The 23244-nt window shown below is 36.7% G+C and overlaps 1 protein-coding gene across 6 annotated transcripts in view; it reads left to right on the top strand.

Annotated features, from left to right (window-relative positions):
- ITSN1 (intersectin 1) overlaps positions 1–23244 on the top strand; it is a 196710-nt gene that overhangs the window by 55517 nt on the left and 117949 nt on the right. For all 6 annotated transcript variants that reach the window (XM_069474971.1, XM_069474974.1, XM_069474976.1 and 3 more), the window contains exons 3-5: positions 1752–1844; positions 3142–3205; positions 14546–14706. In XM_069474971.1, coding sequence (XP_069331072.1) covers positions 1752–1844; positions 3142–3205; positions 14546–14706 — 318 coding nt within the window. The remainder of the gene's footprint in view (positions 1–1751; positions 1845–3141; positions 3206–14545; positions 14707–23244) is intronic.

Here is a 23244-nt window from a genome sequence, read left to right as displayed (position 1 = left end):
TTAGTATGTGTATCTAAAAGATAAGAACACATCTAAAGACAATGACTATACCATTATCACACCTATAAAATTTCTGGTATATCTAGTCCATGTTAAAATTTCCTTGATGGTCTCTAGAAATTTTTTGTTATGGTTTGTTCAAATTGGATCTCAATAAGGGTCATGCATTGCAAATAGTTCATGTGTCTCCTAAGTCTTCTTAGTATGAAGAACTCTCTGCCCCCTTATTTTCTTTGCAATTTATCTGTTGAAGTGACGAGATTGTTTATACTTTTTCAAAGCCCAGATTTGAAGCATGCCATTTTTGGTTTGTTTTACTTTAGTCTATCTGTTTGAAACATATCAATCTGCATAAAATGTGTTTTTCAGGTAATTTTTCCTAACCTTACCAGGAAATTGTTAAATGTTCTTGCTTACTGGCCAAGTATTTTTTTAACAAAAGAGAGCATAGCATATTAACAGATTACTCTTGGCAGCTGTCTAATCTAGTTGTCATGAAGAGAGTTAGGAGGCACAAAGCACCATCCTCTGATCCTATCTTTAAAAGTCTCTGTGGGATTCCAGTACAGAGATCTGCAGACTTTTCAAAATCATTAGTTATTCTGTTTTATTTTGTGGAGGTTTTTTTTGTTCCCTTTCTTAATTCCTATACAAATTTTGGTTTTTGGTTTTCCTTCTGTTTATATTTCCAGGGATTAATTCTGACAGGGCAATGAAAATCCTTTCTAGAAATTGCAGGACTGTAAGGCATGTGAGGGAAGGGGTCATGTCTACCTCCAACACCACTTTATCCCTATAGTAAATATTTTTCCATATTTATTGTGACTGAATGGATTCCCACCTTACCTGTCTGTGTCACACCAGACCCCACAGAGAAAAGAGATACAGTGTTGAGACATTCTGCTGTGTGCAGGGCACACTCCCATTTTGTGTGAAACATGCATACTGTGTGTTCCCACCTTTTTGGAAAGTGTCTGAACTTTTGAAAGGTTTTTGTATGTATAATCTAGAATTATTTTAGTGAATTTGTTTGAGGAGACCTAGGACTAAAGAGAGGAAGATCTCAGTAGTGAGTGGACATTTGGTCAGTCTAGGAACTGAAACTGAAGGAGAACCTCAATCCCATGTTCTTTGGCCATTACTTTTTATCAGGATACCCATTTTTAAAAATAGCTTTAGTGAGGTATAATTTACATAGCATAAAATTTACCAGTTTTAACTGTACAATTCAATGATTTTTAGTAAGCTTGCAGAGTTGTGCAACCATCACCACAACCCAGTATTGGTATATTTTTATCACCTCAAAAAAGATTTTCATGGAATCATACAGGATACTAATTATGAGGCTCAGCTGCTTCTTTCCTAACTTTCATCTGTGGCATTTAAGGCACCTAAGAGTGCAATTTTAAGTTCATATTAACTTAGTCTTTTGCTTAGATTTACATAAGTAAATTATTAACTCATGTGTTTTCATATAATCCTGCTAACTATAGGATCGTAGGGCAAGTTTCTAAAAAAGGAATTTGTTCTTTTCTCTCTCTCTGTCTCTCTTTCTCTCTATTGCTTTCTTTGTCGTGCTTTACTCTTAATTTTCTAACTTTATATGCATAATTTCCAAGGATAAACAGATGCTAATTGATCAAATGATTGATAACACATGGACAGAATCTTGAAGTGCTATAGAAATAGTGTGTGAGAGCACTTTGTTTTTCTTTTCTCACTGAATAATTTGTCTTTTCTTTGGATTATAGGCAGCCTGGATATCTGGGCCATAACTGTAGAGGAAAGAGCGAAGCATGATCAGCAGTTCCATAGTTTAAAGCCAATATCTGGATTTATTACTGGTAATCGGAGTCAGTATTTTTACATTTTTACTTATCATTAGTGCATATATCTGTGGAAAATCTATTACACAAAGCTAAGGTGGGCACATACCACCAAGGGAACATTTTACCTACTTTGCCTTAACTTTGAGCCTGTATTTTTACAATTGCTTTTCATGTAATACATTCATACCTTGTTTGCAATCCTCATTGCACGTCAAGCCACTTGTTTTAGGCATATCATTGATGGGAGTTAAGATCAAAGGACCACATTCTTTAGGTAATGTAGGATTAGACTGTGACCCTTCAGCTAAAATACTTGCTTAATTCTGGTCTTGAACTGATTTGGGAAACTGTTCAGTCAATTAACAGATTCTGAGCACTTTGGAAAAAAAAAGGGATGGTTTTCATTGCTGTCTCCCTAAAGTTCCTTTTGTTCTTTGCCTTTTTTTTTGTGGTTTTTTTTTTTTTCCTGAGACAGAGACTCACTCTGTTGTCTGGGCTAGAGTGCCGTGGCATCAGCCTAGCTCACAGCAATCTCAAACTCCTGGGCTCAAGTGATCCTCCTGCCTCAGCTTCCCCAGTAGCTGGGACTACAGGGATGTACCACCATGCCTGGCTAATTTTTTCTGTTTTTAGTAGAGATGGGGTCTCCCTCTTGCTCAGGCTGGTCTCGAACTCCTGACCTCAAGGGATCCTCCCGCCTCAACCTCCCAGAGTGTGTATTTTGCCTTTTAATTATTTCCCATTTGATCACTCTTTAGGAATTCACTGTAGAAAAAATGGGATCTAGATTTCCTAGGGAATTACTTTTGCATGTGTTTGTATCATAGTTCTCTTTATTAATTCTTTGTCATTGATATGATTCTTTTAAAATCATTGTTAATTTTTCTCCATAAATATATCAGAAGGACCCAGAATTTGGAGTAAAAGTATTGGGAATGGCAAAGAACTTTTTTTTTTTTTTTTTAAATAAAGGAGCAGTATGGGTCATCAGTTTCCGTAGGATTCTTATAAATGTGCTGTGGCAAAATGGGTAGCCATTAACTTCTTAGTTAATAGCAGATTAATTTAAGTGGGCAATCCATCCCAGCAAATGGTTGGGCCTTTTTGAGATGATTTTTAAGTGTTATGTTCTAAAGTCAGTGCTGTTGGACTCATTCTACTATTGCTTATGAGCTTAACATTTGATTTTTATTATGTATTCAATTTGGTATTTATAGGATTACCAGTCTCTTTCTTAATTTTGTAATTTTGCTATAAGAAGAATTCTGTCAGCTGTTGTTTTTTTCTGAAACTTTTTCCATTTAATTTACAGGTGATCAAGCTAGAAACTTTTTTTTTCAATCTGGGTTACCTCAACCTGTTTTAGCACAGATATGGTAAGTTGGAATTTTACATAAGCAGAAGGTAAAATTAAATATTAGCCCGTTCTATTTGGTAATATGATTTCTTATACTACAGAAGAAGAATATATATCTCTAGCCTGAAATACTCTATTACTTCTTACCAGAGAAATACTTCTGAAAAATGCCTTCCTAATATGGAACTAAAAAAAAAAAAAATAGTACCATTTGAATGATAGTACTCTGTCAAAGTTGAATTTGAATTTCAGTTGAGACATTTAAATTTTGATATTTTCTCACCAGTTTGTTTTTGCATCATCCACATCACCCATACTCTTTGAAAGTCCACATTTCTTTCTTTATAATGGAATGGTTCTTTATCTTTCATTGACTGAAGAATAAAAGGAAAAGAAAATATTTGAAAGTTAGTGGTGAATGCATAATAGATATTGTTGAAGTCATCGTCAGAAATAAGTGTCAATAGTTTGAAGCCACAAGAAAGAAAGAGTAAAAATACAGTTTTGGATTCTAGGATCATGGCTTTGGGGAGTCATGATGAATTCTGCTGTCCTGTAAGAAGCTGTATTTTCTTGCAAAGTATGCTTAATATTTCATTCATTTCCCTGAGTTTATTAGTGTTATGGAGGCAGCTCGCTAAAATGAAAAGAGCACATACCTGAGTTTGAATCCTATCATCACTTTCTTTCTTTCTTTTTTTTTTTTTTTTTTTTTTTGAGACAGCGTCTTGCTTTGTCATCCAAGCTGGAGTGCAGTGGCCTGATCATAGCTCACTGTAACCTCAAATTCCTGGACTCAAGTTATCCTCCTGCCTTGGCCTCCCAAAGTATTGGGATTACAGGCGTGAGCCATCATGCCCCGGCCCCCAGCACCACTTTCTGTCTCTCTGATTTGGAACATACATTTATCCTCTTAGACCTCAGTTCTCTAGAAGATGGGAATGCTTATAGTTTCATTACAGAGCTGTTGAGAGGATTCACAGAAAAACTATACATAAAGGAATTAGTATGGAATCTGGCACACAATAGGCCCTTGAAACCCAAAAAAGGTAGCTATTATTGTCTGCAGGGGCTGGTATTCCACATAACAAGTTTCCAACTAATTATTAATACTTGTCCTCTTAAATGACCAACCTCTTATATTTATATTAGGTCGTTAAATATGAAATGTCATCTGATTTCGAATCAAAAGTATAGTTTATTATATCTCAAACAAGAAGCAGTACAATTAATCGAAGTATGCGCCTAAACTATTGACAGAGTTTTGCCATCTTAATAATAGCTTGTTTATGCCAGCAGCGAAGAAGCCTGGAGAGTGAGTGGTGATGAAATCGAGAAAGGCATTTTCCACAGCTTGTTGAGAATTGAATATTTTTCCTTGCAAGAATTGGTCCAAAGCCTGGAAGAAGTGGCAGTCAATTGGTGCAAGGTCTAGTGAATATGGTGGATGACAGAGCATTTCTAAGTCCAAATGCTGTAGTTTGAACAGCATTGTTTGTACCACATGTGGTCTTTCAAGTGGATTGGCCTATCTCTATTGACCAATCTCGGCTGCTTAATTGTAAGCATCCTCATCATTTCATTTAATTGGCTGCAGTAGGCATCCACTGTAATCGATTGACCAGGTTTCGTGAAGCTGTAGTGGATACCAGCGCTGGACCATCAAACAGACACCATTAACTTTTGTTGATGACTATTCAGTTTTGGACTGGGTTTCAGCATTTCCATCTTTATCCAACCATTGCGATTATCAGAAAGAATCCATTTTCGTCACATGTCACAATACAGTGTAGAAATGGTTTGACTTTATGTCGTGACAGCAAAGAAAGGCAAGCTTCTCTTCTGATGCTTGTTTAGTTCATGAGGAACCAATCTATCCAGCTTCTTTACCTTGCCCATTTGTTTCAAATGGTCCAATATTGTTGGAATAGTAACATCAAACCTTGCTGCTAGTTCATGCATAGGTTGGGATGGATTCACTTCCACCTTAGCTTTCAGCTCATCATTATCCACCTTGGTCTCTGGTCGCCCACATGGCTCATTTTCAAGATTAAAGTCACTGGAACAGGACTTCTCAAACCATCTACATACTGTGTGTTCATTAGCCAAATTCTTCCCAAACACTTCATTGATATTTTGAACTGTCTGCACAGAATTAGTTCTACAACAGGATTCATATTCAAAAATAACATGAATTTTTGACTTATCCATGGTTTCACAAAAGTTGCTCCAAAAAAAATTGAAAGATAATCACAAGCCAAATTGTGCATTTGGAAGACTGAGGATGTACTTTCACAACAAAAATAAAACAAGAATTGTCAAAGTGAAATGTGAGAGATATCAACTGTCAAACTTAGTACTTAAGGAAATCGGACATTTCATACTTAATAACCTAATTTTATGGAAATGGATCAACATAGCTTATCATTATTTTCAAGGAGACTGTATAGAACACAATTTAAGCCTTTCTTGATTGTGTTTATCATTATGAAAAATCATTGACTGTGTTCTGAAATAGCAAAGCTTTCATGGGATATGTTGTGGGGGGTGTGTTCCGATATATTTGAATTGAAGCAGAATGATACCAGATTCTTGTGCTTTCTGGAGTGTCTGCTTTATTTTCTTTTTCCTGCTTGTTAGCATATTGGCTGCCAGACTGTCTCTTTCAACTAGTGAGGCTTGCTCCTACAAAGCCATTCTAGTTCTAACTTCTGATCTACTAGAGCTTGAAAAATCAGATAACCAAGTGATATTGGAATTACTTTTAAAATAAAGTAATAGGCTGAGAGGAAAAAAAGAGCATGTGAACAAGAAATCATGCGCATGTGAGCACAGGAACACTGTTGCAAGAGACTTGTGCACCTGTTATAACAAGATGCTTTTGCTCTGAATCCTGGTACATGATTGGTTTTATGCCATCATCAAGACCTCTGGCTAGAATGTTTTTTCCCAGAGTTAACTTCCTCCACTGAATTGTGCTTTTATATTGTATTCCTAATTTTTGAAGGTTCATTTAGGAAGCAGTCTTAAGATGACTACTCTGCTGCAGTAAAACTTCACTCCACATTTATTCATTCAACTTTGAAAAAATATTTGTCTGATGTCTACTATGGGCCAGTAACTTTTGTCGGTGCTAGGGATACAGCAACAGAGAAAATAGACAAAATCAGCGCTTTCACTCACATTACAGTCCAGTGGAAGGAGACAGTTAATAGCAGCATAAAAATTGTTATGGTAATAAATATTATGGAGAAAAGTAAAGTATTATCTAATGAGTTTCACTTTTTTCTATTAAGAAAGTTTTCCAAACTTTTACCTGAATGACCCAAAGTCATTTTTACTAATTTACTATTTTTATTGTGAAAATTTTTGTTAACACTAAAAATGGTGATTTGGCAATCCTAGGTTGAATCAGAAGTTTTCTTTGTCTTGAGTTTTTTTCTAACATTTTATTAAATACATTTTGTGATTGCATATTTTACTTTTGTCAAGAATTGCTATTAGTAGGAAAAAACAAAAATCAAAAAAGTCTTATAAATTATCTTTTCCCAAAAGAAATTTCTTTGAAGAGTCATTTGAAATTTCATAAACCACAGATGTCCTACTCAGATGATGGAATAATTTAGTACAAAGTATGAGCAAGATCTTTCAACCTGGCTTTGATACAATTCATGTAGTAACACTGGGCAATACTTGGCCTCCTCAAGACTGGGTTTTTAAAATTACAAGTCATAACAGCTGATCTAACTAAATAGTTTCCTCTCCTCCTCTCTCATACTAAACTTGTATTCTTATATTGTTTTTCTGGTAAGTTGCCAGGGTAGGTCCTTGCTCCTTTTTGTAGAGAGAGGAATGGGTTAGATTCTGAAATTTTATGTATCCTGTTACGTATGTATTATGTACCTATGTCGGTCATCTGGGGAAGAAGAGAGTCTTGGATTGAGAATTGGGAACTGTTTTGAGTCTCTCTCCCTACTCTCTCTCTCTCTCTTTCTGCTTTACTTTCTTTGTTCTAGACTTCATTTCAAATATATGAGTGATATGGACTGATGGGGAGTATATGGTGGAAACCTTTATGACACTTTGTTCCCATGTAGAAACTATATTCCAGTTAACCAATTTAAGAACTTTGGACTGTAACCTGTTAATACTTTGGGGACTACTTGTCTCTGTAATCTGATTTCTACTTAAGGATACAAGAAAACCCTAGTCCTCAGAGGATTGACTCAAGTCATTGTGTTTAATGCCAAATTATAACAGTGGCCAAATATGATACATCTCCCTAGAAATTGTCTTACTAATAAGGAACTGGAAGGAAACTGGCAGATAGCCTTTTGGCAATTGAAGTGCTTTAAATTGTTTCATCCTTGCCCTAGAGGGGGAGAAGGAGGAAGCAGAGGGCAGACAAGAGCCAGAAGGTACAGGGAAGAAAAAGGGACCAAGAGGCTGGATGAGAACTTTGGACTCTGAGGCAGGAGGGCCCACAGAAATGGAGAGAAGTGAGGGGCAGGGTGGGAGCACCACCTGGAAATGGGCCCTGAGAGAAAAGAAGGGAGCCAGAGACCTAAAGGCAAAGATTGGAACAGCTTGGTGATCTGGTTCAAAGATGGGAACGTGATAGGGCAAACAGCCATGTAACTTATACTATCTTAGGACACTTCTGAGTTTATGTCAGAAGGGCCTACAGCCACCAATAAAATAAATTTGCCAAACTCAATTTACAAAAAGAAAAAAGCCACCCTCTCCCATCCGTCTTTCTTGAGGCTCCACCATCTCAGTTCAGGGCATTGATCATTTATATATCCAGCTGCCCAAACTAATACCCAGAGCCATGCTTGATTCCTCTTTTCTTTATCCTGCACATCCAACCATCAGCATATAACTGGACTCTATTTACAGACTTTATCCCTAATCTGGACACTTCTTTCTCTTGCCACTGCCCCCGTCGTAACCTGTCATCTCCCCTGGGGCCACTGTTTGAGCATCAGGACTGGAATCTCACACTTTTCCCTTTAGATTCCATTCTCCAAACAGCAGCTGGAATGATCTTTTTAAACAGTAAATCCATTTGAAACTCTCCATTGAGAATAAAATCCAAAGTCATTACCAAGGCTACAAATCCCAGTATGATCTGGCTCTTGCTTTATTCCCTTCCTGTTTGCATCACTCTCTTCCTCAAATTTTTTTTTTTTGAGACAGGGTCTCACTCTGTTGCCCTGGGTAGAGTGCAGTGGCGTCATCATAGCTCACTGCAACCTCAAGCGATCCTCTTGCCTCAGCCTCCCAAGTAGCTGGGACTACCATCGCACCACGCCCAGCTAATTTTTCTATTTTTTGTAGAGATGAGGTCTCAATTTTGCTCAGGCTGGTCTCAAACTCCTGGCTTTAAGTGATCCTCCCGCCTCAGCCTCCCAAAGTGATAGGATTACAGGAGTGAGCTCCCAGCCTATAACTTAGTTTCTGCATTCTGTCTACACTGACTTTATATTCTTTAAATGGGCCAGGTTCCTTCTTGCTTCATAATCATTGCACTTAATCTTTCCTCTTCCTGTAATACAGTTCTTCTAGATCCTCACATAGCTGGTTCATTACCTTTTAGGTTTCTTCACTTCATGTGTCACCTCCCCAGAGAGGTGTTCCCTGATGAGCTAGTCTAAAGTGGTTCCCTGTGCCTACCTTCTGTCTTCTCTTTCTCATTACCTCGATAGCACTTACCACCACATCGATCAGTCTGATTTTTTCTCTTGTTTAGAGTCTGCTTGCACTAAAATACAAACTGTGTGAGGGCAGAAACCTTGTCTATCTTTCTCACAGTTCTAACTCCAATTCTTAGATAGTGCCTAGCCCTCATTAGGTGGCCTAGTGAATGAATGACTAGGCTGAATTCATCTGTGCTGTTGCTTGGTTTTACCTCCAGCTTAGAGGGCACCGAATGGGATATGAGCAGGCTAGGCTCCTATAGAAATTTGCAGGCGTCAGCCCTGGTGCAGTAAATGAAAGTGGCCAAGAGGAGACTGGCCTCTTCCCTTAATCCTGTGATATACACAAAGTAGTTTCGCAATTGCTACAGTCATAGCCACTACAAACCACAAACCTATCAAGTAGAGTTTAAGGTTACTTTATAGTTTTTTTTGTTTTTGAACTCAGGACCTATGTGTTAAAAAGTTACTTGGGTTAATTTTTTTCCTCCCATGTGGATATGTTATTTATTTAAAATACTATTAGGTTTGTTTTCATTTTTACTTAGTTTAGGTGTCTCTCTTCATTTTGGTGGACTTTACTTTTTGAATACGTTAACACATTAACAAGGTTCTAAAGACCAAAACTATACAAGAATGTGTACTCAGACGAGTTCACTCCCTCTCCTATCCTTTTATACCTATTCCCTCCTACTTTATTAATTTCCTGTTATCCTTGATTTGTTTATTTTTGTGGAAAAAAGCAGAAACATAATGTATAATGTGTGTATTCATGTTTACATTACTTCCTCTTCCTCCATAAATTAAGGGAACTTCTTATAAATGCTCTTTTGTTCTTTGCTTTTTTTCATTTAACAACATATTCTGGAAATCACTCATATCATTCCACAGAGATCCTTCTCATTTTCTTTTTATAGTTACATAGTATTCATTGTGAAGGATATACCATAGTTCATTCAACTAATCTCCGATATACATGTATTTAGTTTATTTCTAATATTTTGCAATTATAAATAATACAGCAATGAATGAGCTTGTGTATGTGGGATTTTGTATTATTGGAAGCGTGTCTCCAGGGTAAATTCTTAGGTGTGCAGTTGCTGGTTCAAGGGGTAAATACGAACTTAGTTTTCCCTCTTTTGGAGTCGCAACACTTTTCCAACCAACAGTGTATAAGAATGATATGTGGTTTATTTGTACAAATCAAACAAAAAGCTTGATACCTCTGTTCTCTTTCTCAACTCAACTCTGCCTGTGGTTATATACAGATTTTAATATAAGGGTTAACGTTGTATTTAAAATGACTTTGTTTCAAGAGTCATATATAGCAATTGTTTGACTTACATTGTTTTTAGTGTATTTTTTACTTTGGAAATTAAATGAATTTAATTTCAGTATTGTCAGACTTATAGTTAGTCTTTGGGGGGATTATTAGAAACAGATAAACTAGAGAAATAACTATACAGGGGAAATGAAATGGATGGCAGAGGGGAAGCAGTTTTTTGCAGAGAAGCTTTTTGAAACAATGCCAACTCTATTGTATTCGGGGAAAGTTTGGAGAGCTGGGCTTTGTAGGAGTAACTACTGTATTTCCATAAATTCCTTTGAATTTTCATTACCAGGGAGTCCCCACAATTGTTTTGTTTTTTGAGATTTTTTTTTTGTTTTGTTTTTTTGAGAACCACAAAATTTTCAACCAGATGTTGGGATTATAGTGAGTGGTTTCAAGTTAAGCCCCTAGAACCTAATGATTACATGTTTCTTCTTCTCACCCGTGGAGGCACTTCAATAAGAAGGTTTTTAGAGAAACACTAGATTCTAATTAAGCTATTACTAGAAAGTCTTTTCTCCTCTAACCCACTATTATTCCACATTGGATATTTCCGTTTCTCATTAGAAAACACGTTTTTGGGGCAGTGGGGTGGGGAATAAGGAGGGAGAATCTGCCTGATTGATTGATTGGTTGATTTTAGTATATCTGTTGAGGTTGTCTTAGAGGGAGTATTTTCCCCCTGAAAGCTATTTGAAATAGTTGACTTTCTTTTTGAAAATACTCAGCAAAAGAAGGTAAGTTCACCATTTCATTTTATTTACTTAATTTCCTTTATAAAACTTGGAAGTTGGCTGGGCACAGTGGCTCACGCCTGTAATCCTGGCACTCTGGGAGGCCGAGGCAGGAGGATCACTTGAGCTCAGGAGTTTGAGACCAGCCTGAGCAAAATTGAGACCTCATCTCTACAAAAAATAGAAAAAATTAGCAGGGCATGGTGGCATGTGCCTGTAGTCCCAGCTACTCAGGAGGCTGAGGTAGGAGGGTCACTTGAGCCCAGGACTTTGAGGTTACTGTGAGCTAGGCTGATGCCATGGCAATCTAGCCTAGGCAAGAGTGAAAGTCTGTCTCCAAAAACCAAAAACAAAAGCAAAAACCTGAAAGTTAGTACAAAAAGCAACCAGAGACCATTTTCAATTATGAATATAGATGCAAAAAATCAAAACAAAATCTTAGTAAATAGAATTCTACAATGTATAAAAAGAATAACACACTAGTTCCAATTTGAGTTTATGCCAGAGGTACAAGATTGGTTCTTAAGAAGTTCTATCAACATTTGTCTTTATTTCAGCAGATAAAAAGAAGAAAACTTGTGATCACACCAGCAGGTGTAGATTAGGCATTTGATAAAAAATACAGTAACCATTTCTAATAAGTAGAAAAGGAACTACTTTTAAATATGTCAGAGCATTTTGAAAAATCAGTACCAAATATTCTAAACATTGAAATACTAAATCCATTTCATTTAAACTCAGAACTGAGCAGGAAGGCATTCAGTGGTATCTTATTTATTTTTTCCTGACTGCTAGATTAGCAATGTCTAGAAGCAAGAAGAGGATTGGCACAAATATTGGGAAAAAAAGATAATGCTAATTTTTTGCTAGTTATGTAGTTGTATACTTACTAAACCCAAGAGATTATAGTTTAAAAAAATTAAGATTCACAGAAATTTAGTAACTTCTATAGTATTTATGCTAAATACAGGATAAATAATTTTTTAAAAATTAAAGTTTTTCTTTATGCTTGAAATAAGCACTTACAAATGGAAATGGGGGGAATGTTTCATTTAATACTCTGGCAAAAAATGATAAAATTTCTTAGAATACATTTAACAAGAAAAAGCATATTTGAAAAAAGTGACAGTTTTATTAAAAAGGAAATATTAATTTGTAGAATCAATCAAATGGAAAGATACTATTTTCTTTGGTGGGCAGACTATAACAAATTTATCAGTTTGCCAAGAATTATTATCTAAATTTAATACAGTTTTTGGATCCCAGTAGGGTTGTTTGTAGAGTAAACTGATCTTAAAATTCATAGGGAAAAAATAAACATCCATGAATAGCCAAGAAAAGTTTTAATAAAACCTTGCCAGATATCAGAATGTCCCTGAGAGCCAGAGTGATCATATCATTGTCATATTGACCTGGGAATTGTTCAGTCAGAAGAGATAATACAGAAATAGATCTCACTTAATATGAACACATAATACATGACAAAAATGTGTTTTAGTTCAGTGAGAAGAGGATGGAATAAATATTGCTGGAAAAGTGAGGAATCCATGAAATATGGTTGAACCCTGGGATAACATTCCCCACCCCATGCAATTATAGTTGGTTTAAAGATTTAAATGTAATAAAATAATACAATCTTAGAAAATCAAGGACTAAACACCTACAAACTATATAATAAAAGAAATATCGGTCCAAGCACAGTGACTCATGCCTGTAATCCCAGCACTTTGGGTGACTGAGGGGGAAGGATTGCTTGAAGCCAGGAGTTTGAGACCAGTCTGGGCCACATAGCAAGATGTCATCTCTTCAAAAAAAAAAAAAAAAGATGTCATCTCTCCAAAAAAAATTTAAAAAAATAAATAAATAAGCTGGGCATGATCGTACAAACCTGTAGTCCTAGCTACACAGGAGATTGAGGCAGGAGGACCACTTGAGCCCAGGAGTTTAAGGCTACAGTGAGCTATGATCGAGCCACTGCACTCCAACCTGGGCAACAGAGTGAGAATCTGTGTCTTAAAAAAGGAAAAGAAATTTGTATAAAAATCTAGAATTCCTATACAGTAAGTATATTATATAGAAAATAACAAATATCGAATTTTTTAAAATCTTTGAAAAATCTGCAGATAAACAGTTAACATGTTACAGACAATGAATTTATAAGCTGACAAGAAAAAGACCTGGAATCCATCAGAAAACTTGACAAAGTATATAAGTAAGCACTTCATAGAAGTACAAACCCAAATGACCACAAAATATCCGAAAAGTGATGGTCAAGCTCACTAGTGGGAAGGGGAATTTGGAGTTCACTGGCATGGTTTGCTGAAGGGGTCATGACTGCAAGAGGACCCGAGAGAGGAAAGAGGGGGGAGGTTCCTGTAGCCATGGGGCTCTGTTTCCTGCTTTATGATCAATCTTTCTTTTCCAAAATAGTTGTGCTTATACAATTTTTATCACTTTTAGAGATTTTTAATCTTTGTTATATGCCATGCTTTTTGTTCTGTTACATATCTTCTTTCTTTAACTGACACTACATGGGATTATTTTCTATGTAACTTTATTTTCTTTTATAGACACTATCTGGATGTAACTCATTTTAAAAGATTGCTAGTCATTCATTTTAATTGAACTAGCTGGTCTTACTTGATGTTTCAAATACAGTTTTATAAAATTGGTTTCAAATATATGAATAAATATTCATGCTTTTAATATCTCAATTAAAAAGAAATGAAATCTTAATAAACATTTTTTATGCAGAAGAGGTTAAGTCATGAATATGCACAATTTGGGTTGTATAATGTGGTTTCTAATTCCAAGAACAAAATTTCTTCCTTTTGCTTACTCTTGTTTGGGAGAAAATACTTTGCCTTGAAGCTCATTATAAGTTGTGCTTGGAGCATGTATGATTGAGTACAATTTTCAAACAGCAAGCATGTTTGTAAGCCCATTACAGAGTTGTTGGGTGGTACAGGAGAGGATTCTAAAGAAAAGTTTTAAGAGTTTTAGAAGAATACTAGCATTATTGTATAGTATACCATCGCATAGGGTAGCATAGCGTAGCATAGCAAGTCGTATTCCCATGTTTAGGTTTGTAGAACTCCACAGAGCAGTTAATGCAATCTAACCAAACATCTGTAGCCATGACATTCAGTTTCTAAATCCTTGTTTTTCCCCAACAGCTTTATTGTGACATAAATCACATAATAAAGTCCACTCAGTTTAAAATGTCTAATTCATTGGTTTGTAGTTTATTGACAGAGTTGTGCAACCATCACCACTATCTAATTTTAGAACATTTTCATAACTCCAATAAGAAATGCCTTTTGATGTCTAAAATACAAATCCTCACACTGGGGCTGAAAATAACCTGAGGTAGAATATAAGTAAAAAGTAGCAGAGTAAAAGATATTTTATGTTAATAAGACCTTGCCAGTATTTACAGGCTATTCCCCATGGCTTGGAAAACAAATTTTGTTTTGCGTTGTTCTCCCTGGGGGTAAGAGAGCTAATGATTTTGTTTTTGTGTCAGTGGGAGTGGTGGTTTTGGAAAGGTTCTTTTATGGTCACAGTTGTTCTGAGTTCATGCTGTTGGTTTGCAGGGCACTAGCTGACATGAATAATGATGGAAGAATGGATCAAGTGGAGTTTTCCATAGCTATGAAACTTATCAAACTAAAGCTGCAAGGATATCAGCTCCCCTCCTCACTTCCCCCTGTCATGAAACAGCAACCAGTTGCTATTTCTAGTGCACCAGCATTTGGTAAGTCTGAAAATGAATTGGTTCCTATACTTCATTGTGTATTTTAAAAATAAATGTTTCTCTTTTATTCCCCTCTTAGTTTATAACATTATGAAATTCTAGGAGGTCTCAAATAGGTCTCAAATTTCATAGCATTATGAAATTCTGTCTCAAAGATGATGGCCCCGGGCAGGCAGATAGTGCTGAGTAGAAGGAGCATGTTCCCTAGGATGTGAAAGTGATCAATGAATGTGAAGGTGCTGGTTGTCAGTTGGGAACAGCTTTGTGGTCTGCTGCATCTTTGCCCCCTTTTTTGCTCTTCACATTGACCCTTCATGTTGTCACATACCTCCTTTTGGCTTCTGTTTCCATAATGTCTATTTCTCCTTGTGCCTAAATAATTCCTTTGGATTATGGTATCTAGAAATATATTTTTTGAATTACAGTATTGGGTCAATTAGCCACATTCAATTTTTTCTTAGAACAAAACGGAATGGAAAATAAAAACAACATTGGTATCATGATTAAAAACATAATTCCATTAAAAAGTTATCTTTCAGCCAGGTATTTTTCTCATAAATTAATCGTTAATTAGTTGATTGTCTGAGATCATCAACAGTTCTGATTTCTTCTCTGTTTCACCCTAGACTTTAATTATTTAGGTTGATTTGAAGATCACAGTAATCAGAGCTAACATCTGATTCATGGGGAGCTTCTTTAACAGTTTAAAACAAAACACAAAAATTTCGACTAGAGTTTTTTCCCTCTTTTCATCCTGATATAGCTGATGATAGGTGATAAAGTGAATTAGATTTGGGAGGGGCAATCAGCAGTAATTCAGGTTGTCTCTGATACAATTAATGATAAGCTTAGACAAATAAATACTCTGGTTTTACTTATCATTAGATTTCCTATTAAAAACAAACAATGTATTACCTTTCTGTTGGTGAGGTTTAGCCACAAGGCTAGTTTTTGTAAGCGGAAAGATACAGGTTTGGGGAAGAATTTTAGACACGTAGGACAGTGGTTCAAGAGAATAAGGAAAAACTCATGTATGAGCAAAGGCTGGGAGGAGCAGAAGTGAAGAGTACAGTAGCTCTGTGTGACCAGGGCACTTGTTTGTCTTGTCCATTGTGTGTTCACGGTGATTAACCTTTAGTTAACCAGCTTATTTAAGTGGAAATTGCTCTGAATCTCTGAAGGTCCCTGTAACCAATTTTTGTTCAGGACCCATGTGTTAAAATAGTTAAAGGGTATTTGGTTTTCCTTTGGCTTCCTTCCAGTGCTGCAAGAAGAAACTTCAGAGTGGAGAAAGGGTCAGATGGCCAGAGGCATCCCATTTCTTCTTTTTCCCCTCAAACCTGGGGGTCAGTAATTTTTCCTGTAACATTTCATTTGTTTTCTCTTGTTCCATTCCGCTATGGGAATTTCAACTGTGGAGATATTGCTGATTTAGTTTCAGGGAGGTTGTGGCCTCACTGTTGAGAAGGTTTTACAGTCACTTAAGTAACTTGCCACAAGTTAGGAAGGGAACCCACCGGGATTGCTGACCTGACACCCTGCCAGCCAGCCCATAGCTCTTTCTGCAGCCTTCTCTCTGCCTTTCCTCACCTTATTCTCATCACATCAACATTCTCAGTAAATGACTTTCAAGAGGATAAGCCATGAGGGAATATGAGGACACAGGAGAAGTTACGAGTATGTGATCCTAATCAAGTCTGCCCAAGTTTTCACGAAGATCTGCTCTTTACTAGTATTGTTAGTCCCACCTCTCAGTTCAAACTAGGGTAATTTTTTTAAAAATAGTTTTTCCAGCTGTTTGAGAATAAAATAGTTTATTACTATTATCATTATTTTCTAATTAATGTTAAAAATTATCTGACTATGCATTTCTTAGCCCTTAGATATAGTATGTGCCTTCACATACAGTATTTTATTTGATTACAATAACCCCCAAATTAATCAGAAATTATTAGCCCTGTAACATAAATGAGGGAACTGAGATTCTAAGAAGTTGAACAATTATCTTAAGGCCAATTTAACAAAGGAGGTAGAGGCTTCCAAACCCACGGTTTTTCTGGGCTCTAGGTTACCTTCTCCCTCCTGCCTTCATTAACACCAAACCAGCTGGGTGACGTGCAGTGTCACTCTTCCAGGGTTCCTCGACTGCATGTACTTTAAATGCAGATATTAACACACTGTAGAATTAAGGCTCGGGCAGGGGTCTGAGCAATCATTTTGTTCAACGCCCCTATGTTATAGAAGAGGGAATTGGGGTGCGGTGGTATTATGACTTGCCTAAGGGCATCCAGCTGAATTCCAGGAAAGTCTATGAGTAAAATTTCCTTCTTCTCTCTTGGTGTGTTTGCACATAGCATGATTCTTCTTTTACTCTGCACCTACCTTATTCAGGAGCAGTTTACTTTTCTCTTGTTTTTTTTTCATTTTGCCAGAGTACATGGTTTTACTGGATTAAACCAGTTATTTTTTAAAGCCCCACCTGTGTATCTTAGTTTCTGGGAGCGTGGTCGTGAGCAGGACATCATGGCTCCTACGGCTATGGAGCTTATTTCAAGGTGGGGGAGGCAAGCAAATAAATAAATAGTTCCAGGTAGGAATAAGTTCAATCAATTCATTAAAACAGGGTAATAGGATAGAGAGAGACAGATTGGACAGGGTGGCCAGGGAAGAATTCTCAGAGGAGATGACTTTTAGGCTGACTTAGATGATGAGAACCATGTGAAGACCTAGGGGAGAAGCCTTCCAGGCAAAAGGAACTACAACTGCAAAGATCCTAAGCTAAAATGAGTTTGGCTTTGCCAGGTGTGGGAGCAACTTGTAGCTGAAGTATGAGTAGGCCATGAGCACAGGGAGGTAAGGCAGGAGCCAGAGGGTTTAGGGCCTAATATTAAAAACCATATTAAGGAGTTAGGGTTTTGGGTTTTTTTCCCCCAAGTGCAGTTGAAAGCTTTTAAGTGGGGGAGTGACATGGTTGATAGACCCTTAGGAAAAAAATCTGGGTTATGTGAAGACTAGATTGTAGGGAAGGAGAATGGAATTCTGGAGACCAGTTAGGAAGCTTTTGCTATGGGCAAGAGGTAATGGTGATTTAGATCTGGCTGGTGGTAATCATTGTGGAGGACAGATTAGATTCATTGTAGCTTATAGTTTCGAAGAAAAAATAAAAACGATTTGTCAATAGATTGGAAATAAAAAGTGAAGAAAGAGAATTAAGGTTTTTAGCACGATTAATTAGATGGATGGTATAACCATATACTGAGGGTGGGGATAACAGGAAGAGGAATGGTTTGGGAGGGGAAATAAAAAGTTTTGGCCATGTTTAAGGGGGCTAATAGATTTCTAAGTTGAGGTGAGTGGGATGACTACTGACCTGGAGCTCAGAGAAGGGATTAGTAAACTCTGGGAGAATTTGCATATGGATAGTGTGAAAGCCCCAGGAGTGGTTAAGATATCTTAGGGAGAAAGTTTAGCTAGCAAAGAGCAGCTGATGTAGAGCTAAGTCTTGGTGTGATGTGACAGTTCTTAAAGGTCTGGTAAAAAGGAAGAAGCTAGAAACTGAGACTGACAAGAATGAAATGGGAGAAGGTTTGTGTCCTAGTGGCCAAGAAAAAGTGTTTCAAGTAGGAGCGAATCCTCCATTGTTTGAGTTGTTTCTGAGAGATTGAGTTAGAATAAGACAGAAAAGTGATGGGATTTGATATGATGAGCTTGTGAGTGACTTTGACAAGGAGTTTCAGTGAAGCAGTGGGGACAAAAACCTGACTGGAGGCTTGGAAGAGAAGAGAGAGTTGAACTGTGAAGAGAAACAGCTGGAGGAGCATATCAGCCGAAGTGCTCCCACGTTCTTACAGAGTCGAGAGGGAAAACTCGGTGATTCAGAGGAGATGGGAGAATTTCAAGAATTAAGACTTAGCACAGTAAGAGGTGATGGCATTCAGAATATAGATGTATTTATTTAGAAAATCATTTGTTCAGAAAAGGTAGTCAATTGATAAAAGGATGATAGTCTTTGTAGTGGCTATTTAAAAGCCTTGTGGGTCACTTAAAATGGAAAAATTATGATGTAAGAGAAGATTTTAACAAATTTGGAGATTAAAAGATCCTTTTACCAGTCTGATTAAACAATATTTTTTAAATTGTTCATTTGGTGCCAATTAATTTGAGGTATTTCAAAGTCGTCTTTCTCGGTGTCTTTTTGTAGTAAGTCTGCTTTTAAGATTTAGGGGCCTGCAGTACAGATGGGGTATCTTGAAGGTTAACTGGCTTGCACAATATCCATTGTCAAGCCTTTTGAAAATCTGAATGATAGTTCATGAAAGGTTTTTAGTTTGTTTTATTTGTTTTTAGTTGTTGCTTGAGTAGATTGACATTCTTACTTAAGCCAAAACCGTGATTAGGAGTATAATTTAATATAGTCATCAAATCATTGTTTTACTTATAAAATTTGGGGATTCTAAAACTAACAACAAGTTCAATCTGATACATATTGATATATGTTGATATACAAAGTTAATCTGATCCAAATGAGATGCATGGTTATGTACTTTCACCTAGTAAAACCCAGGTTAGAGTTTTTTTCTTGTCCTTGGATTTTCAGTATCTATAAACATTGTTATTGTTCTTCAAAATAAATAATCTGTTTTTCTCATTGTATAAACAGTAGATGCCAATTGGAAATCAGCAATGCAAAAAGACTTGGAAAAAAAGTGAAAATTACTTTAAATTCTATTACTCAGGGACAACCATTGTGCTCAACAACATTCTCTGTAAAATTTTATTAAAGTAATACATGCTCTTAGTAAAAAGAAATACAAACAGAAGTGTGGAAATCTGTAATGGTGCAGGAGGAGGAAGGAAGAAATAAGGTATCCAGTGTACTTGAGAACAGGAGAATCCCCAAATAGCTGAAAGCTCAACCGAGCAGACTGAAAGCAGCAACTGAAACTCTCTGCAGTACTGGTTGAGGACAAAGGGCCCAGGATAAGAAGACCTAAGAAGTCTGGAGCAGTCTATATCCTATGAATCCTCAAGACAACAAGGCTTCCTTTGGGGACAGGGCCCCATACTGAGGAGAAGTGACTGGGAGTAGAATCAAAACTGAGCAGTACTCCTGGAGACAAAGGAAAGAGAAGGTCCAGACAAAAGTGGTGGAGGAAGACAGAGACAAGAAATCCCAGGCAGCAGGGCTAAACTAAAAATAGGCAACCGAAAGTTTCAAGCAAGGGCAAATCCACAGCAGAAGTTATCAAACAAGGTCAAGTAATACAATGTTACTATTAGAAAAAAGAGAATAAAGAGCCAAGTAACACCTATAGACAATGAAGGTACACCAGCAATGCACTACTTCAAAACAAGCTGAAAGCTACTATGGAAATGATAGAAGACTTGAAATCCCAGTATAAATCAGAATTTTAAAAATGTCAGGAGTAAAGTGACAGAATTGAGGAAAAAAATGAGAAATAAAAGAAAAATCCATTTCAGAAATGAAGACTAAACTGGAAGCACCACAAGAGGTACTGTCTGAAGTGAAATAGATTATAGGAAGAGGAAAGTGTTTAAAGTAAAAGGAAATGGAAAAGTAGAAATAAAAAAGGATTTGAGAAACAGTAACAAATTTTTAAGGCAAAGACTATTGACTCTATGGTCAATAGGAGTCCCTGAAGAAGAAAACCAAAGCCAAGAGGATAGAACAGATGCTAAATATGAATTCAAGACAACTGTCTTGAAATAAAAGATTTGAAACTATGTTTAAAAAAGAGTATCATATGGCTGAGAATATAGATCTAGAAAGACCAACACTAAGATATATTCTATTTAAAAAAAATTATTTGGGCATGTAGAAAAAGAAAGCACATGGCTTACAAGGGGAAAAAATTAGATTATCTTCAGACTTTTCAACAGCAGTGCTTTATGCCAGAAGAAAATGGAGTAACATATTTAGAATTCTCAGAGAAAGAATGAGCCAAGGATTTTGTGTCCAGAAAAACTGACTTTCAAGTAGAAAGAACATAGACAAACTGTATCATTTTGGAAGGACTCAGGGAATATTAACATGAACCTTCTTGAGGAATCTGTTAGAGAATGAGTTTCAGACAACCAAAAATAGCTAGAGATACATCAGTATTAGGACTGGTGATGAGCATTAAATATATAGTTACCTGTAGAACTGAGACCTAAATGAAGTCAGGAAGGAGAGAGTATAAGATGTAATTCCTATGTGCTCTGACAGTGTAGATACAATAAAACTATATAATATAAGGGGGGCAGGAATGTTTGAAAAAATGATTTAATGCTTTCAGAAATTATATTAGTGGTAGTATTAGTATTGTTCTGAAACTGTTGTATCTTAAATATGTGATAAAACAAACGAGTAATTATGGAATAGTCTAATTCTATCATTCCCTTCTATTATGTACATTGAAAATCTGTATTCTAAGTGTGGAAGTTCTCAACACAGTATCCCTGGCAGCTACAAAAAGAAAAAAGAATAAGCATGGAAGAATGAGATACCAATGTAGTAGAGAGTATCAAATGTTAAACGAAAGCTGTATGGTTTTGGATTTGAATTATCAAATTGGAAGTATCAATATGAACTCATAAGGCTTCTCTCCTCTCCCCCATCTGCCTATTCATGTATCCATCCCTTCTTCTCGTAGCTCTGTCCACTGAAAAGCCTAGAAACAATGATCTACCACAGCAAAGCAGTGAGCCCAGATTGTGAACTTGAAATACCATTTCTCACTAAAAGAAACCAGAATTTTTTTGAGAAATGGCTGAATCCTGGTCTACAGTATGAAATGTGCATAATGAGTTTGGAAGGACTCATCTTGTAATACTGGTCAGCAAGGAAGCTATCAAAGAATAGTAGGGTGTTATCAGAAGTTCTCAGAAGCTAACTTGAAGAGGCTCACATTGGCACAAGTCAGGATAATTTGAGCCTCAAAAGTGGTAATAAGTACCATGGATTAAAACTCAAATACTTTTAAATGTATGACTCAATAATGATATTTATTTTAAAAAATTCACCTTAGGAGGATCATAGAGAACCAATTCATTATCTTGAAAACAGGTAAAGAGAAAGAACCAAGCATTTATCATACTTTTCCTGCATGAGCTATACAACCAAATAGCCAACTAACATATTCTCATTAGAAGCACCTCTTTATAAAAGTATTCCAGCTAATAAATGACAAAAAGATGGTAAGATTAGAACATCACTATTTTGCAACTCTCCATAAATGAATAAATATAGGCATTAAGCATCAATGACTGCCAAGATCACAAAAAAACAACTACATTTTATGTGCTTTCTATAGTGTTACCAAAGAGATCCAACCCGAGTCTGATCCAGTCTTCAAATCTATCTGCCTATTTGCAGGAAATACAGATAGAGGAAAATGTTGAAATGTACCCTGAGGATGCAATCAGCAAAATCCAGACTGGGAAACTCTACAGGTCATGTGACCCAGGTCTTTCAGCAGTTAAATTGTAAGGAAAAGAAAGGCATGGAGAGGGGCCTATAGGTTAAAAGAAACCTGAAAGACATTTCAGTGATGGGATTTCCGACCATGCCTGAGTGAGATCTGCAAAATCTTCCCCCAAGGGCAGCTACAAGACTGGACAAAATTGACAAAATAACCATTTCAGTGCTCTGGAGGTCAAACAAAGATACATAACTATCTGAAAATCATTTGTGCTTGAAAAGCTGCTGAGCTTCAGGTATGAATAGTGGGAAAAGTAGAAGTCTATGGCATTCTTTCCTGGGCATGTTCCTACTCCCAACCCTTCAACTTGGTTAATATGGAGGAGCAGGTTGGAAATACTAGCAGCCTTGCTACTGTTATTGAAGGGGACCTACTTGTTTTGGAGTGGAAATAATACCTGTGCTCAGCAGCTTTGGCAGTGGAAGTGACGATCTTGGCAGCAGATGAGCAGGTAGGGCCGGTAGCTCTGTTAGTTGTGGTCATGGCTAGGCGAGTGTATATTCTTGGTTGAGGCGCAGTGCACATGTGAGGCTAACACCAGGGTGGGCCCAAGCTAGCCAAAACTCCTGACCAACCCTCAAGCTACATGCATGTATGGAGGATATATGAAATGGCCCTAAAAAATACAAAAGCTGGGGCAGACATTAAAATGGTCTGAACTTTGAGTACATTTTTGTGTTGACTTACAGATTGATTGACAGGGAAAGAAAGCCTTACTGGCTTCAGGTGTTTGAGTACAACTTCCATCCAATCACTGTGCTATGTAGATACAGGGGCAAACCCAAGCAAGGCAGCCTTAAAAATAGAAACAATAATTTGTAAAATCCCAACTGAGCAGAGCCATCAGGGGCTGCACAACATGGGGAGGATAGAGTTTTCAGATTTAGCCCATGTAAGTTCCTAAATAAAGATAGGAACAACCTTTGGTTGTTTTGTTTGATTTTCCTTTGGGGGAAAATCAGAGACAGAGTAACCAAAATACATTATCTAGAATGTCCATTTTCAGCTATAAATTATGAGATGTTTTAAAAAACAGGACAGTATGGCTCATACT

This window comes from Eulemur rufifrons, chromosome 7 (assembly GCF_041146395.1).
Source record: "Eulemur rufifrons isolate Redbay chromosome 7, OSU_ERuf_1, whole genome shotgun sequence".
In the NCBI taxonomy this organism is placed as follows: Eukaryota; Metazoa; Chordata; class Mammalia; order Primates; family Lemuridae; genus Eulemur; species Eulemur rufifrons.
This window is presented reverse-complemented; position numbering and strand designations above follow the sequence as displayed.